Raw genomic sequence first — 17,769 nt, forward strand, 5'->3', positions numbered from 1 at the left:
GCCAGACATACATCAGTAGTGGGAAAGTTATTGGAAGGTATTCTAAGGGACCAGATACATTCCAGAAGTATTTGGATAGACCAGGCCTGATTAGGCACAGTCAACATGGCTTTGTGTGTGGTAAGTTGTATCTAACTAAACTTACAGATTTATTCGAGTAAGTTACGTGGAAAGTTGATGGAGGCAAGGCAGTGGATGGACTTTAGCAAGGCATTTGACAAGATCTTGCACGGGAGGTTGGTCAAGAAGGTTCAGTCACTCGGTATTTAAGATGAGGTAGTAAATTTGATTAGACCTTAGCTTCGCTGGAGAAGATGGGGAGTGGTAGTATATGATTTTCTCTCTGACTGGAGGCCTATGACTAGTAGTGTGCTGAAGGGATTGGTGCTGGGTCCATTGTTACTTATCATCTATATCAGCTATCAACGATCTAGATGATGGAAACTGGATCAACAAATTTGTGGATGACACCAAGGTTGAGGGTATCGTGGACAGCGAGGAAAACTACCATGTGGGATCTGGAGCAGCTGGAAAAATAGGCTGAATGACATGATTTACCAGCAAAATTGAGTAGGTTAGGAGATTTTTCTTCCTGGAGCATTGGAGAATGATGGGAGGTTTGATCGAGGTATACAAATTTTTCAGGGGAAAATACAAGTAGGCTTTTTCCACTGAGATTGGTTGGGGCTACAATCAGAGGGCATGGGTTAAGAGTGAAAGGTGAAATGTCTAAGAGCAACATGAGAGGGAATTTCTTCACTCAGAGGGTGGTGAAAGTATAGAACGAGATGCCAGTGGAAGTGGTGGATGTGGGTTTAATTTCAACATTTAAGAGAAATTTGGATAGGTACTTGGATGAAAGAGATATGGATGGCTATGGTCCAGGTGCAGGTCAATGGGACTAGGCTACAGGTTCCCAACCTTTTTCATGCCATGGACCAATACTATTAAGCAAGGAGTCCATGGACCCCTGGTTAGGAACCCCTGGACTAGGCAGATTAATAGTTTGGTATGGACTAGATGGACCAAAGGGCCTGTTACTGTGCTATAGTACTCTATGACTCTATTAAAGCTAATTCTAAGCCAGGGATCACTGCTCTGCAAAACAGGTAGGCCTGTGGAGTATTTGTTACACTTTGTAATCTAAAATGTGATACTTGAATTGTTTTGTTTCCAAAGCCTCTTGAATTTGTGCCATCTTAATTCCCCAGGCCGGAGCTGAAGCCTCTCGAGAAGGAGCCAGAGGTGACGATAAGGTTAGTGGAATGTTCGAGTTGCATGAAATGATGTTGCTCAGTGCTGCACCATTCTTATATATGCTAGATACTTGGAATGAACAGAACAATCGTGAATATACACTAGTAAATATACTGCTCTGTGGAAGTGAGAGCACTATTTCCAAGAGGTTCTGGAATTCATGTTGTTAGACATAGGACCAGAATTAGGCCACTGGGGCCATCAACTCTGCTCCGCCATTCCATCACGGCTGACTTATCATCCCTCTCAACTCCATTCTTCTGCCTTCTCCCTATAACCTTTGACACCTTGACTAATCAAGAACCTGTCAACCACTGATTTCAATATACCCAATGACTTGGCCTCTGGAGCCCTCTGTGGAAATGAATTCCACAGATTCACTAATAGAAATTCTTCCTCATTTGTATTCTAAATGGATGCACCTCCATTCTGAGGCTGTGCCCTCTGATCCTAGACTCCCCTGCTATAGGAAACATCATTTCCATATTCATTGTAAGTAACCAATGCCATATAAAGCCTCAGCATCACATCCTTGCGCTTGTATTGTAGTCCTCTTGAAATGAATGCTAATATTGCATTTCCCTTCCTTACCACTGACTCAGCCTGTAAGTTAACCTTTAGGGAAGGTTAAGAGGATTCCCAAATCCCTTTGCACCTCTGACTTTTGAATTTTCTCTCTGTTTAGAAAGTACTCCACACCTATTCCTTCGACCAAAATGCATGACCATACACTTCCCAACACTGTGCTACTTCTTTGCCCTTTCTCCTAATCTAAGTCCTTCTGCACACCCCCTGCTTCTTCAACACTATCTGCCCCTTACCCTATCTTCGTAACTTCCGCAAACGTGGCCACAAAGCCATCACTTAATCATCCAAGTCATTGCTGCATAATGTAAAAAGTAGCAATCCCTACACAGACCCCTGTGGAACACCACTAGTCACCAGCAGCCAGCCAGAAAAGGTTCCCGTTATTCCCACTCTTTGCCTCCTGCCAATCAGTCAATGCTTTATCCATGCTAGAATCTTTCCTGTAATACCATCGGCACTAATCTTGTTAATCAGCATTATGTGTGGTACCTTGTCAAAGGCCTTTTGAAAATCCAAGAACACAACATCCACCAGTTCTCTTTTGTCTATCCTGCTTGTAATTTCTTCAAAGAATTCCAACAGATTTGTCAGGCAAGGTTTTCCCTTAAGTAACCATGCTGACTTTGGCCTATTATATGTCTCCAAGTACCCTGAAACCTCATCCTTAATAATGGACTTCAACATCTTCCCAACCATTGAAGTCAGGCTAACTTGCCTATAATTTCCTTTCTTCTGCCTTCCTCCCTCCCTCCCTTCTTAAAGAGCAGAGTGACATTTGCAATTTTCTAGTCTTCCAGAACAATTCCAGTGTGGTTTGACCATTGCCTTATTCTTTAGCAGAGGAATGCGGCACAAAGTTCTCAGTGCTGAGGAGACTTACGGGATTGAACTGAGCAAGCTGTCCCATTAAATGCTGTGAATAGTGAGCTAGAGGTGGAGGCAGGGTCTTCATAATTTGAAGGGCACCGCTGTACACACAGTATTGTGTTTGGTTGCTGTCTGTCTGGAGCTTGCACATTCTTCTTATGATACTGTGTGTTTCTGCCAGATTTTCTCCTGCATCCTAATGATGTATTGCTAATTGGTTTGTTATGCATCCAAATATCCTATCCCTCTACCATCGATGAACGGTTGTAGCAGTGTGTACTATCTACGAGATGCACTGCAACAGCACACCAAAGTCCAAAGGCAGCACCTTTCAGACCCACGACCACTACCATCTATAGCAGGGATAGGCAACCTGCGAAGGTATTTTGACCAGCCCGCAGGCAAATATTGGGATACTACGCTTATCTGACCCACGAACGATTTTTCACATGGCCACACTGATGGACAAGCATGACATCTTGTTGCACTGGCCCCAGGTTCCGTTTTGTTCCAAACCAAACACTGGTATATACGAATGACGGGAAGGCAGACTACCTTATTAATATGTATTAGGTACTCTCCGTGAACGCGCACGTTTTCAGATGGGATCGTTGAAATTTGTAAACAGAAACAGTGTCACTGAGTTTTAACAAGAAATCCACGCTAAATATCCAGATATTTACATGTGCTATGATACTTGTTGAATAACTCGTGTTTCAAAATAAAATCAAAGCAAAAAATTCCAATGGCAATGAATGCGAAATGCACGAAGGTAGACACTGAGTGCTGAAATTTCCAAGACACTTCTTCATCGAGCAAGCTGGGAAATCATTTTTTCCTCATTTGCCTAGAAAATGTTGCTGTGAAGATGGTGCAAATATCAGGCAACATTACGAGATCCGCCATAGTGGAAATTTTAACAAGTTTACTGGGCAAACAAGGAAAGATGAAGTTGAGCGAATGAAGGCTAGTTTTGGAAAACAAACATCATTTTTAGCCAAGAACAGTCAAAATGAAGGAAATACCCATGCCAGCTACGAAGTCTCAAAACGTATTGCAGAAAAGATGAAGCCTTTTACAGATGGGAGAGTTTGTCAAAGAATGTTTACTGGCAGTGGTGGGTATTGTTTGTCCTGAAAATAAATCTTTATTTGCATCTATCAGCCTGTCAGTAAGAAAGTTCACACGGCGAGTTGAAGAAATGTCAGCAGATTTAAAAGTTGTTTAAGGGATGCCTGCAACAAATTGCAATTTTTTTCAATTGCGCTTGATGAGAGCACAGACTTGAGAGACACTGCTCAACCTGAAGTGTTTGTGTGAGGAGTGACCTCAACTTTTCAACTTTTTGAAGAGTTTATTCAATTAATTCCTATGAAGGACACGGTTACTGGAGCAGACATTTTTGAAGCTTTGTTGAAAATGATGTCAGAAGTGAAACTTAATGTGTCGAAGCTAATTGGCATAACAACTGATGGGGCAGCAGCAATGGTGGGACAGAAAAAAGACATCATTGCATTGCTGCAAGGATAAATGGAAAACCTTGGAATCGCACAGAAATTGGTTAAAATTCATTACATTATCCATCAAGAGGCATCATGTGCTAAGTCTTTGAAATTAAAGGACATTGTTATGAAGGCAGTGAATCTGATCCTCTCTGGTGGGTTGAATCATCGCCAGTTTCAGCAGTTTTTGTTGGATACGGAGGCAGAATATGAGGACCTGGCTCACTTCTGCAACATACGTTGGCTTATTGAGAGTCAATGCTGGAAAGAGTATTTGCATTGCATGAAGAGGTGGCAATATTCCTTGAAAGTAAAAATGAGGATGCTTCACATTTTCGTGATCCTGATTGGCATGCAATCTGATTGATCCTGATTGGCATGTGTTATTCATTAATTTGAAGCAAAAGTAACTAGATGTATTTAAATGGATAATTCCCATATTTCAAGTTTTTTATGGCATATATCTGGCCCACTGTCCGCTCATTAATACGTGATCTGGCCCACAGAGGCAAAAAGGTTGCCAACCCCTGATCTAGAAGGACGAGAACAACAGATAACTGGAAACACCACCACTTTGAAAGCCACCTCCAAGTCACTCGCCATCCTGACTTGGAAACATATCACTGTTCCTTCATTGTTACTGGGTCAAGATCGTGGAATTCCCTCCAAGAAAACTAGTGGGGATAATACTGGGAACAGGAGTTTGTAGAGAACTTGAAAGTGAGTCTTCAGATCGTAGAATCAGTTCTGTGTTGAGGTGAGTGAAATTATCCACAGTGGTTCAGAAACCTCACACTGGTTGAGGGGTAATAACTGTTCCTGAACCTGGTGGTGTGGGTTCGAAGGCTCCTGCACCTCCTTCCTGATGGCAGAGAGCATGGCCTGGATGGTGGGGGTCCTTGATGCTGTTTTCCTGTGACTGTGCTCCGTATACAGTACTGTGCAAAAGTCTTGACATGTATACAGTCTCTATAGAAAGTACTCAGCCCCCCTTGAAAGTTTTCATGTTTTATTGTTTTACAACATTGATTCACAGTGGATTTAATTTGGCTTTTTTCACACTTTGATACTGATCAACAGAAAAAACTTTTGTGTCAAAATGAAAACAGATCTCAACAAAGTGATCTAAATTAATTACAGATATTAACACAAAATAGTTGATTGCAAAGGTATTCACTCTTTTTCAATATAACACACCAAATCATCACTGGTGCCACCAATTGGTTTTAGAAGTCACATAATTAGTTAAATGGAGATCACCTGTGTGCACTCAAGGTGTTTCAATTGATTGTAGTAAAAACACACCTGTATCTGGAAGGTCCAACTGCTGGTCAGTCAGTATCCTGGCAAAAACCACAGTTGGAGTACAGTTAAGCTATCATCAAGAAATAGAAAAGAATATGACACAGCTGTCATCGTCGTCGTCGTGGCTATCCCTCGGGGTCGAGGATAATAGTCTTCGTTCTGAAGAAGTGGCCCACAGAGCAAAGACGCCTGTGCATGTATTTGTTTAACGTGTACGTGATGTTGCACCTCCAAGAAGCACACGATACTTCACAAATCAACCAACTGATCCCAATGGCATAGAAACAACGACGATTGGAGCTGATGGATTTGTTGCAGCCTTCATCCGCCTTCACAGCCGTTGAGTTCGAAGTAACTTCGTCCACCTGTTCCACCGTTGAGGTCTTGGTTGGATTGTTCTTTGTCAGGGACCTCACCCTCGACCTTACCGCCATGGGTGACCCTATCAGGAGCATAGCTCCAGACGGCATTGCTCTCAGGATCACAGGACCACACAAGCTTCTCCACCACGACAAGGTGACAATCCTCGGAGAAGACACAGCTGTAAATCTGCTTAGAGCAGGTCATCCTCAAAAACTGAGTGACCATGCAAGAAGGGACCTAGTGAGGGAAGCCACCAAAAGACCTGTGACAACTCTGGAGGAGTTACGAGCTTCAGTGTCTGAGATGGGAGAGACTCTGCATACAACAACTGTTGCCCGGGTGATTCACCAGTCACAGCTTTATGAGAGTGTGGCAAAGAGAAAGCCACTGTTGGAGAAAAAAACCTCACATGGAATCTCGCCTAGAGCTTGCCAGAAGGCATGTGGGAGACTCTGAAGTTAGCTGGAAGAAGGTTCTGTGGTCTGATAAAACCAAAATTGAGCTTTTTGGCCATCTGACTGAACACTATGTTTGTTGTAAGCCGAACACCGAACATAGTCAAAAACACATCTTGCATATTGTGAAGCATGGTGGTGGCTGCATCATGCTGGAGTTGCTTCACTGCAACAGGCCCTGGAAGGCTTGTGAAGGTAGAAGGTAAAATGAATGCAGGGAAATCCTGGAAGAAAAACTGGTACAGTCTGCAGAAGAACTGCAATTTGAGAGAAGATTTGTATTCCAGTAAGAAAATGACCCCAAGCATAAAGCCAAAGCTACACAGGAATGGCTTAAAAATAACAAAGTTAATGTCCTGGAGTGGCCAAGTCAGAGTGCAGACAATCCAATTGTGAATTTGTGGCTGAGTTTGAAAAAGCCGTTCCCTCATGATCCTCATGCAATCTGACAGAGCTTGAGCAGTTTTGTAAAGAAGAATAGGGAAGAATTGCAGTGTCCAGATGTGCAAAGCTGTTAGAGACCTATCCACACAGACTCAAGGCTGTAATTGTTGCCAAAGGTGTATCTACTAAATTCTGACTTGAAGGAAGTAAAAACTTATGCAATCAATTAGTTTGTGTTTTATACTTGTAATTTTATCTCACTTTGTAGAGATCTGTTTTCACTTTGACACAGAAGAGTCTTTTTCTGTTGATCAATGTCAAAAAAAAAACAATTAAATCCACTGTGATTCAATGTTGTAAAGCAATAAAGCATGAAAACTTCCTTCTCTCACCTTATCTCCTTGCCTGCAGGAAGCAGCACCAATGCAGTCATCAATGTACTGTAGAAAAAGTGCACCCATGCTGAATTGTCAACTTCATCCACTTTGCCTCCAACTTCCATCCTGCCCTCAAATTCACCTGGTTCATTTCCGACACCTCCCTTCTCTTTCTCGATCTCACTTTCTCTATCTCTGGAGACAGCTTGTCTACTGATATCTATTGCAAACCAATGGACTCTGACAGCTACCTGGACTATACCTCGTACCACCCTGCTACTTGTAAAAATGCCATCCCCTTCTCTCAATTCCTACATCTCCGCTGCATCTGCCTTCAAAATGAGGCTTTTCATTCTGGAATAAAGGAGGTGTCCTTTTTCAAAGAATGGGACTTCCTTTCCTTCACCATCAATGCTGCCCTCAACCGCATCTCTTCCGTTTCATACATATCTGCTATTACCCCATTTTCCTGCCAGCTTACCAGAGATAGGGTTCCTCTTGTCCTTATCTACCACCCCACCAGCCTCCGCGTCCAGCACATAATTCTCGAACTCCCACCACCAAGCACATCTTTCCCTCTTCCCCCCACCCCCACTTTCTGCTTTCCACCAGGATCGCTCCCTTTGCGACTGCCTTGTCCATTCATCCCTCCTGGTACTTATCCTGGCAAGTGGAACAAGTGCTACACCTGCCCCTACACCACATCTTTCACTACCATTCAGGGCCCTAAACAGTCCTTCCAAGTGAGGCAACACTTCACCTGTGAGTCTATTGGGGTTATTTACTGTGTTCGGTGCTCCCAATGTGACCTCCTGTATATCGGTGAGAGCCGACGTAGATTGAGAGACTGCTCTGCTAAGCATCAAAGCTTCATCTGCCAGAACAAGCAGGAGCTCACAGTGGCCGCCCATTTTAATTCTACTTCCCATTCCCATTCCGATATATCCATCATGACCTCCTCCACTGTCGTGATGAGACCATACTTGGTTGGAGAACAGCACCTTATATTCCTTTTGGGTAGCCTCCAACCTGATGGCATGAACATCGATTTCTCAAACTTCAAGTAACACCCCCTGCTCCATTTCCCATCCCTCTTCTTTTTCCTATCTCCCCTTATCTCCTTGCCCGCCCACCACCTCCCTCTGTGCTCCTCCCCCCTTTTGTTCTTCCATGGCCGCCTGTCTCTTTCAGCAAGTAACTTGCCAGCTCTTTACTTCATCCCTCCCTCTCCAAGGTGAAACCTATCACCTTGTGTTTCTCTCTCCCTTCCCCCTACCTTTTAAATCTACTCTTCAGCTTTTATCTCCAGTCCTACTGAAAGGTTTCGGCCCAAACTATCGACAGTACCTCTCTCCATAGATGCTGCCTGGCCTGCTGAGTTCCTCCAGCATTTTGTGTGTGTTGCTCGGATTCCAATATCTGCAGGTTTTCTCTTGTTTGTGATTTGGTCTACCTGGACAAGTGGATTTGTCGATCTTGGGTGGAAGGTAGAAACAGGAGGTGTGGTGTTCAGGAACTATGAGGTTGGTGGCGGTGAATCAGAGATCCCCAGAATCAATAAGATTGGTGGTGGTGTGGCAAACAACAGCCTGGTGTTCCTTAGTGGGGTCCTGTTTGAGGGGTAGGTAAGTGGAGGTGTCAGAGAGCTATTGCAGGGCCTCAGCAACGTAGAGCTCAGTCTGCAATGGAGACCCATATCAGACCCAGTTTATGTGATTAAATTTGTCTTTTTTTGTGGCAGCAATACAGTCTAATACATAAAATTACTACAGTACTATGCAAAGGATTTAGGCACCCTAGCTCTGTATAATATATACAGTGGGGGCTGCAGATGTGCTTAAAAGTAGTTACGAGAAGGGGGTAATGTTGGTCCTCAAGTTAAGGTTCTGAATTATGTGGTGGGTGGGGGAGGCTGATTTGAACAGTGTGAGACAGGACTTGGCAAAAAGTGGATTGTGAACAGATATTTGAGTAACTGCACAATCCACCTTTAGAGCTTCAGTTGTATTTAATTTCCCAGGATAACTCAAGTTGCGGGGTAGTTTAACAAGGACATTGTACAATAAATCAGAACAGCACCACAAATGTTTCTTGTGATCTAATTAAATAATTTGTTGATGGTTAGTTGAGTAACTAGGTGAGATTGAGACCTGATAAAAATGGCCAAGTGGACAGAATAGAAAAAGCCTTTGTTTAAAATATGTACAGATGAAGCACAAGAGTGAGTTATTCTGTGTTCAGTCTGGAGAGGCTCCTGTGTAGCATGAGACAGGCACGTTATTGTCCAACCTTGCTGAAAGAGAGAATGCTGAATTAGGATGCTTGCTATTTTGATTACATTGGTGGTTGTCCATCATCTCGAGTAATGGTAGGAAGCCTGTGTGAGAGAACTTGTAAAGTAGAAAAGCTGTTTCACTGGGGTAGTTCCACTCTCTCGCTTCAGAAGTGCAGTGTCGCAAACTGGGGACTTCCTTGGTTGCAGTGGATGACCATGACATCATCTGTGCCTTGTCACATCCTGTACTCTCCACAAAGAGTTGAAGAACCACCTTCTTGGCCATTGGGTCACACTGTTGATCTCATCCACCCAGTATACCAGAGTTGACTTCACATGCTAGCGCAGGCATGTCCTTTTCTCCCCAGGGTATGAGGCCTACCAACTACCCTCACCTGTCTTAGCCCGCCTGTCAATTTGTGTACCGGGGCGTGGCCCCCGTCGTATGTCGCTACTTGGAGCCACAGGTGAGAGCTGAGTATCTGATGGAGACCAAAGCTGAATGAGATGCTCCAGATTGGACACAACAATCCCCTTCACCAGAGGGGCTACACCTCCCTGGACTATATTAGCTTTATTTGTGACATGTACATTAAAACATACAGTGAAATGTGTCATTTGCTTCAACGACCAACACAGTCTGAGGATGTGCAGGGGGCAGCTCACAAGTGTCACCATGCTTTGCCACCAACATAGCATGCACACAACTCTCTAATGCTACCCTGTACGCATTTCAGATGTGGGTGGAAACCCATGAAATCACTGTGAGAACATACAAACTCCTTACAGGCAGTGGCTGGAATTGAACCTGGGTCATTGGCACTGTAATAGCGTTATGCTTTCCATTATGCTGCCATGGCATCTGGCTATTCTTCCCATTGGATGTTAAAGTCTTGCATCTTGTTTGTAGTTTAACTGCATTCCCAGTATGTTTGGTTAATCGGGACACATTGGGACCAGTACATTTAGACCCAATTAAACACCTGCCTCAATTAGTTGAAGTTTCATGGAAATAGTTTGTCATTTTGATAACTTTTTAACTATTGTTTAACTGAGTAACCAATTATGTATTTAAATAAAATACAGAACAACTTAGAACAATGCCAATACCACTACAATACTATGAAACTGTGTATTAGTTATCAGTGGAGGAATTCATCCAGTGTAAGCTGCCATGTTCATTTTTATTGACTGTAAGTGAACAAAATTATCACTAAGACCTAGTCCAGATAATGGACTGCCTTCAAACAATGCTTTAATGATTGCATTCTCCAAATCTTCATTTTCATTGTAACATTCAACATGATTGTCGATACCTTCAAATTCTTAGTAGTTCCTAACTTGTTGAAGTTAGTTTCATTTTCACTCCCGGCTGTTTATGACTTCTCCAAGCCTGAATGCTTATAACAGCCATAAGCAAAGCTTACTGCTTAAATTGTCTTACTGCTTATTTCTCGCCAGCTATCAAAAAACAATGATTTTTGTCACAAACACATGAAAGTGACACTATTTAAAAACTGTTTGCTCTAAATATGTTGTAGTCTCTAACAGCCACACAACTCACGCTAATTAGAATCTGTTCAGCAACAATCTCCTGTCCCAATTAAGTGGCATAGTGTCCCAAATAAATGAAGGGCATCTCAGCTGTTTTCTGTAATCTGGCACGGTATCTGTGTTCTCCTATGAATTACTTGTGATACACTCTTGTCTTCCCTCCTCAGGTTTCCTGAAAATTTTGAGAAGCTGTCACCTCCAATATTACAGATGACTGATGTAGACTTCGGTTACACTACTGAATGTCCCATCTTCAAAAATCTCTCTGTGTCTGCTGATCAGGAGTCACGGATTTGCATAGTACGTATATTTATTCTCTGGCTTATTGGATGTCATGGGTTAGGAGTGAAAGGTGAAATGCTTAACGCAGTGATCCCCAACCCCCGGGCCGCGGACCGATACATTGCTGCGAAGAATGCAGGGGTGCAGTCGCCTCTGATCTGGGCTGACATTTCTGTGACGGATAGCACCTAATTAATTAGCTTGTTTATTTCCACCTTTTTCTTAAAGATGTGCTGGGTGCGTTCAGGTTACCACTGCACTGCTGCGTTCTTTGCGGCAATGTATCAGTGCGCGTCCCGGAGTTTGGGGACCACTGGCTTAACAGAACACGAGGGGGAGCTTCTTCACTCAGAGGCTGGTGCAAGTGTGGAATGAATGGCCAGAGGAATGATGGATGTGAATGCTTTTTAAACATTTAAGAGATGTTTTGATAAGTACATGGATAGGAAGAGTATGGAGGGTTATGGTCCAGGTGAAGGTCAATGGGAGTAACAGTTCAGCGTGGACTAGATGGGCTGAAGGACCTGTTTCTGTGCTGTAATGCTCTATGACTCTATGAGGGCACAGGAATGATATGGAAGGCAGGGTAGAGATGGAATGGTGTTGCGATCTATAAGGGAACAGTGCATGTCTTGTATGCTCCTCCATGGCTGTCACATCTTTATTTATTTAGAGATACAGTGTGGACTAGGTCCTTCTGGCCAATAAGCTGCACTGCTCAGAAACCCACCGACTTAACCCTAGCCCAATCACAGGACGAATTACAATAACCAATTAACCTACTAACCGGTAGGCCTTTGGACTGTGGGAGGAAACCCATACAGTACACAGGGAGAACGTACAAACTCCTTATAAACGGTGCTGGAATTGAACTCCAAACTCCAATACCCTGAGCTGTAAAAGCGCTGTATTTACTGGTACGCTATTGTGGTTTTAATTTAGTGATACTGCACGGTAGTAGGCCTTTTCCAAGCCAACGAGCTCATACTGCCCAATTACACCCTTTTTTTTTAGATTATGAGAATGCTCAGTCCTCTTGTCATTTAGAAATGCATACGTGCATTAAGAAATGATACAATGTTTCTCCGGCGTGATATCACAGAAAACAAGACAAACCAAAGACTAACACTGACAAAACCACATAATTATACCATATAGTTACAGCAGTGCAAAGCAATACCATAATTTGATGAAGAACCGTCCATAGGCATAGTAAAAAAAAATAGTCTCAAAGTCCTGAGTTGATCGACTCCTGAGTCCCCGATAGCGGCGGCAAAAGGGAGAAACTTCCTGCCATAAACCTCCAGGCACTGTCAACTTGCCGATACTCTTGTAACCAATTGAGCTTTTTGGCCAACAGACTAAGTGCTATGTTTGGCATAAGCCAAACACTACACATCATTAAAAACTCACCATCCCTACCGTGAAGCATGGTGGTGGCTGTATCATGCTGTGGGGATGCTTCGCTGAGCTGGCCCTGGAAGGCTTGTGAAGGCAGAAGGTAAAATGATTGCAGCAAAATACAGGGAAATCTTGGAAGAAAACCTGAATCAGTCTGCAAGAGAACTGCGACTTGGGAGATTTGTTTTCCAGCAAGAAAATGACCGCAAAGATAAAGCCAAAGCTACACAGGAATGGCTTAAAAACAACGAAGTTAGTGTCCTGGAGTGGCCAAGTCAGAGTCCAGACCTCAATCCAGTCGAGAATTTGTGTCTGGGCTTGAAAAGGGCTGTTCACTCATGATCACCATACAATCTGGCAGAGCTTGAGCAGTTTTGGAATGAAGAATGAGGAAAAATTGCAGTGTCCAGATGTGCAAAGCTGATAGAGACCTATCCACACAGACTCAAGGCTGTAATTGGTACATCTACTAAAACTGCCTTGAAAGGAGTGAATACTTATGCAATCAATTATTTTGTATTTTATATTTGTAATTAATTTAGATCATTATGTAGAGATCTGTTTTCACTTTGACACAGAAGTGTCAAAAAAAGTCAAATTAAATCCACTGTGATTGAATATTGTAAAACAAAACATGAAAACTTCCGGGGGGGCGGGGGGGGGCAGGTGAATACTTTTTATAGGCACTGTATATTTAAAGCGGGGTTTGGTAGGTTCTTGATTAGTCAGGGTGTTAAAGGTTACGGGGATAAGTCGGGAGAACGGCATTGAGAGGATTAATAAATCAACCATGATGGAATAGTGGAGCAGATTCAATATGCCAACTGACCTAATTCTGTTTTTGTGTTTTATAGTCTATTTATTCAGTGTCTCAGTTCCAGTTAAAAACAAGCCCAATCGCATCTTGCCTTGCATGTGACTGTTCTTCAAGTACACACCCAGCTACTGATGAAATGTGGTGAGGGTTTCTCCCACCACTACCACCGCTGTTTGAGGCATGGAGGCATAGTGATTAATATAATGCTTTACAGCGACTCATGTTTGATTCACGCCACTCTCTGTAGGGGGTTTGTACATTCTCCCCATGACCACATGAGTTTCCTCCAGGTGCTTCCTCCCATGTTTGAAAGGCGTAGTAAGTTGTGGGTATGCTAAGTTAGAAACACAGAAATCCTACATCACAATACACTCCCTTTGGCCCACAATGCTGTGCCGAACTTTAGAAATTACCTAGGGTTACCCATAGCCCCCTGTTTTAAGCTCCATGTACCTATCCAGGAGTCTCTTAAAAGACCCTATCCCATTCCACACACTCACCACTCTCTGCGTAAAAAAAATGTACTCCTGACATCTCCTCTGTACCTACTTCCAAGCACCTTAAAACTGTGCCCTCTCGTGTTAGCCATTTCAGCCCTAGGAAAAGACTCTGACAATCCACATGATCAATGCCTCTCTTCGTCTTATACATCTCTATCAGGTCACCTCTCATCCTCCGCCACTCCAAGGATAAAAGGCCAAGTTCACTCAATCTATTTTCATAAGGCATGTTCCCCAATCCAGGCAACATCCTTGTAAATCTCCTCCGCACCCTTTCTATAGTTTCCACATCCTTCCGGTAGTGAGGTGACCAGAAATGAGCACATACTCCAAGTGGGTCTGACCGGGGTCCTATATAGCTGCAACATTACCTCTTGGATCTTAAACTTAATCCCACAGTTGATGAAGGCCAATGTACCGTATGCCGCCTTAACCACAGAGTCAACCTGCACAGTTTTGAGTGTCCTATGGACTCTGACCCCAAGATCCCTCTGATCCTCTACACTGCCAAGAGTCTTACCATTAATACTATATTCTGCTATAATAATTGAGCTACCAAAATGAACCACCTCACACTTAATTGGTTTGAACTGCATCTGCCACTTCTAAGCCCAGTTTTCCATTCTATCGATATCCCGCTGTAACCTCTGACAGCCTTCCACACTATCCACAACACCCCCAACCCTTGTGTCATCAGCAAATTTACTAACCCATCCCTCCACTTCCCCATCCAGGTTATTTATAAAAATCACAGAGTAAGGGTCCCAGAACAGATCCCTGAGGCACACCACTGGTCACCGATCTCCATGCAAAATATGACCTGTCTCCAATCAATTTTTGCCTTCTGTAGGCAAGCCAAGTCTGGATCTGCAAAGCAAGGTCCCCTTGGATCCCATGCCTTCTTTCTTTCTCTTGCATGGGGTACCTTATCAAATGGCATATGCACTATCTACTGTTCTTCCTTCATCAGTGTGTTTAGTCACATCCTCAGAAAATTCGATCAGGCTTGTAAGGCATGACCTGCCTTTGACAAAGCCATTTTGACTAATCCTAATCATATGCTGCCTCTCCAAATGTTCATAAATTCTGCCTCTCAGGATCGTTTCCATCAACTTACCAACCACTGAAGTAAGACTCACTGGTCTATAATTTCCTGGGCTATCTCTACCCCCTTTCTTGAAGAAAGGAACAGCATCTGCAACACTCCAATTCTCTGGAACCTCTCACATCTCCATTGATGATGTAAAGATCATTGTCAGAGGCTCAGCAATCTCCTTCCTCACGTCACACAGTAGCCTGGGGTACATCTCATCTGGTCCTGAAGACTTATCCAGCTTAATGCTTTCCAAAAGCTCCAGTACATCCTCTTTCTTAATGTCTACATGCTAGGGCTTTTCAATCCACTGTAAGTCATCCCTACAATTGGCAAGATCCTTTTACGTAGTGGATACTGAAGCAAAGTATTCATTAAGTACCTCTGCTATCTCTGCTCTTCACATACTTGTGGAATACCTTGGGGTTTTCTTTAATCCTGCTTGCCAAGGCCTTCTCATGGCTCCTTCTGACTGTACTAATTTCATTCTTAAACTCCTTCCTGCTAGCCTTATAATCTCCTAGATCTCTATCATTACCTAGTTTTTTGAACCTTCCATAAGCTTTTCTTCTTGACTGGATTTTCAACAGCCTTTGTACACCACAGCTCCTGTACCCTACCATCCTTTCCCTGTCTCATTGGAATGTACCTACGCAAATATCCCCTGAACATTTGCCACATTTCTGCCATACATTTCCCTGAGAACATCTATTCCCAATTTATGCTTCCAAGTTCCTGCCTGACATCCTTATATTTCCCCTTACTCCAATTAAAGGCTTTCCTACCTTGTCTGTTCCTATCCCTCTCTAATGCTGTGGTAAAACAGATAGAGATGTTAGTGCTGGAATTACGGCAACACTTGCAGGCTGCCCCCGGCACATCCTCAGACCGTGTGGGTCATTGGCACAAACATGCATTTCACTGTTCGTTTTGATGGATATGTGACAAATAGAGCTAATCGTATAATTTCAGTCCTGTCACTTCGTGCTCTGCTCCCTCCCACCTCTTATTTATTTATAGATTGAGGTGCAGCATGGAGTAGGCCTCTCAAGCCATGCTGCTCATTAATCCGTGAATTAACCATAGTCTAATCACAGGACAATTTACAATGACCAATTAACCTGCTAGCTGGTACAGCTTTGAACTGTGGGAGAAAACTGGAGCACCTGGAGAAAATTCACGCATTCCATGGGGAGTACGTACAGACTCCTTACTGATGGCGCTTGAATTGAACTCCGAACTCCGATGCCCCAAGCTGTAAAGGCATCGCGCTAACCAGCATGCTACTGTGTTGCCCAGTCAGAAATTACTTTTAATCTCTGCCCCTGTTTTGTTTTCCACCCAACTGTTACATGAGATAGCTTCTTGTATATTACGTCTCGTATTTCCACGCATCTTTTGGTATAAAAGCCTTCTGCTTTGTGTTATTTTTTAACTTATCTTCTGTTTACAGGTTGGCGAGAATGGCGCTGGTAAAACAACATTGCTAAAGTTGCTGCTTGGGGACTTGACACCTGTTGAGGGTATTAGACACGCACACAGGTACAATCTAGTTTTGCTGTATTTTGCTCAGTTAGAGAGGGGTTGAAATGAGTGTCCTTAGAAAAATTCAGTGTTGAACACCACAGGAAGAGGGCACTTGTTCATTTGTTCTCAGAGATCATAATTCGGCTGTCCAATTGTCCCCATCTTCTGTTTTCTCTGAAAAGATTCCCTATGTCAATTGCTGTCCCAGTTCGTATTGAATCTTCTTTGTCCGCCCATTTGGGAAAAATTGACAAAGGGCAGCAGCCTTCTGTGGGAAATGAACAGAGAACATGGAACACTTGAGCCCCTTTGGACCATGATGTTGTGCCAACCTGTTCACCTACTGCAAGATCAATCAGTTCCTACCCTCCCATATAACCCTCTATTTTTCTACCATCCGTATGCAATGTCCCTAATGTATCTGCCTCTACCACCACATCTGGCATGTCGTTCTATGCACCCACTACTTTATATATAAAAAAAAAACTGTCTCTGACATCTCCCCAGTACTTTCTTCCAATCACCTTAAAATTATGACCTCTCACGTTAGCCATTCCCGCCCTGGGAAATAGGTGGCGGCTCTCCACTCCATCTCTGGCAGAAGTCAAAAGACCATAAGACATGAAATTTTTATTCTCACTCACTGAAGTGGATGTGTTGACAATGTTTCAATGCTTCCAATTCCCCACCTGTGCTGCATTCGCCCTGCTATACAGATTGGACAATGAGGAATAGGCAGGTGGTGGAATTCTAATCAGCCTCCATGTTGAGGAGGAGAAATACGGCTTTGCCAGTCCCCATATAAAACACTACAGCGCAGTCAGGCCCTCCAGTCTATGAACAGTCCGAAGACCCACAATGTTGTGCCAATCTTTTCACCTACTCCAAGATAAATCTAATCCTTTTCTCCCACATAATCTTGCATTTTTCTATCATCCACATATCTTTAAGAGTCTCTTAAATGTCACTAATGTATCTGCCTTTACCACCACATTTGACAGGGTGTTCCATATACCCTCCACTCTCCGTGTGGAAATAAAACTTGTCGCTGACATCCACCAGAATCATCTTGAGCACCAGCTAAGTTTTCATTTGACTGGAGTTGGGTGTAGTCGGCTTAACATCGAAGAGAGCGACATTATTAACATGGCCTGTTATTTCATTCACTGTTCATTAACAACTATTTGGACCGAGGGAGCCAGAAAACACAGAAACATGGATC

The 17,769-nt window shown here is 43.3% G+C and overlaps 1 protein-coding gene across 2 annotated transcripts in view; it reads left to right on the forward strand.

Moving 5' to 3' along the window:
- The window catches only part of abcf3 (ATP-binding cassette, sub-family F (GCN20), member 3), a 172,589-nt gene that overhangs the window by 136,015 nt on the left and 18,805 nt on the right, over window positions 1–17,769 (forward strand). For both annotated transcript variants that reach the window (XM_063045252.1, XM_063045253.1), the window contains exons 15-17: window positions 1,212–1,256; window positions 11,095–11,227; window positions 16,474–16,562. In XM_063045252.1, the coding sequence (XP_062901322.1) occupies window positions 1,212–1,256; window positions 11,095–11,227; window positions 16,474–16,562 (267 nt within the window). The remainder of the gene's footprint in view (window positions 1–1,211; window positions 1,257–11,094; window positions 11,228–16,473; window positions 16,563–17,769) is intronic.

The sequence above is a fragment of the Mobula hypostoma genome, chromosome 4 (assembly GCF_963921235.1).
Source record: "Mobula hypostoma chromosome 4, sMobHyp1.1, whole genome shotgun sequence".
NCBI classification, from domain to species: Eukaryota; Metazoa; Chordata; class Chondrichthyes; order Myliobatiformes; family Myliobatidae; genus Mobula; species Mobula hypostoma.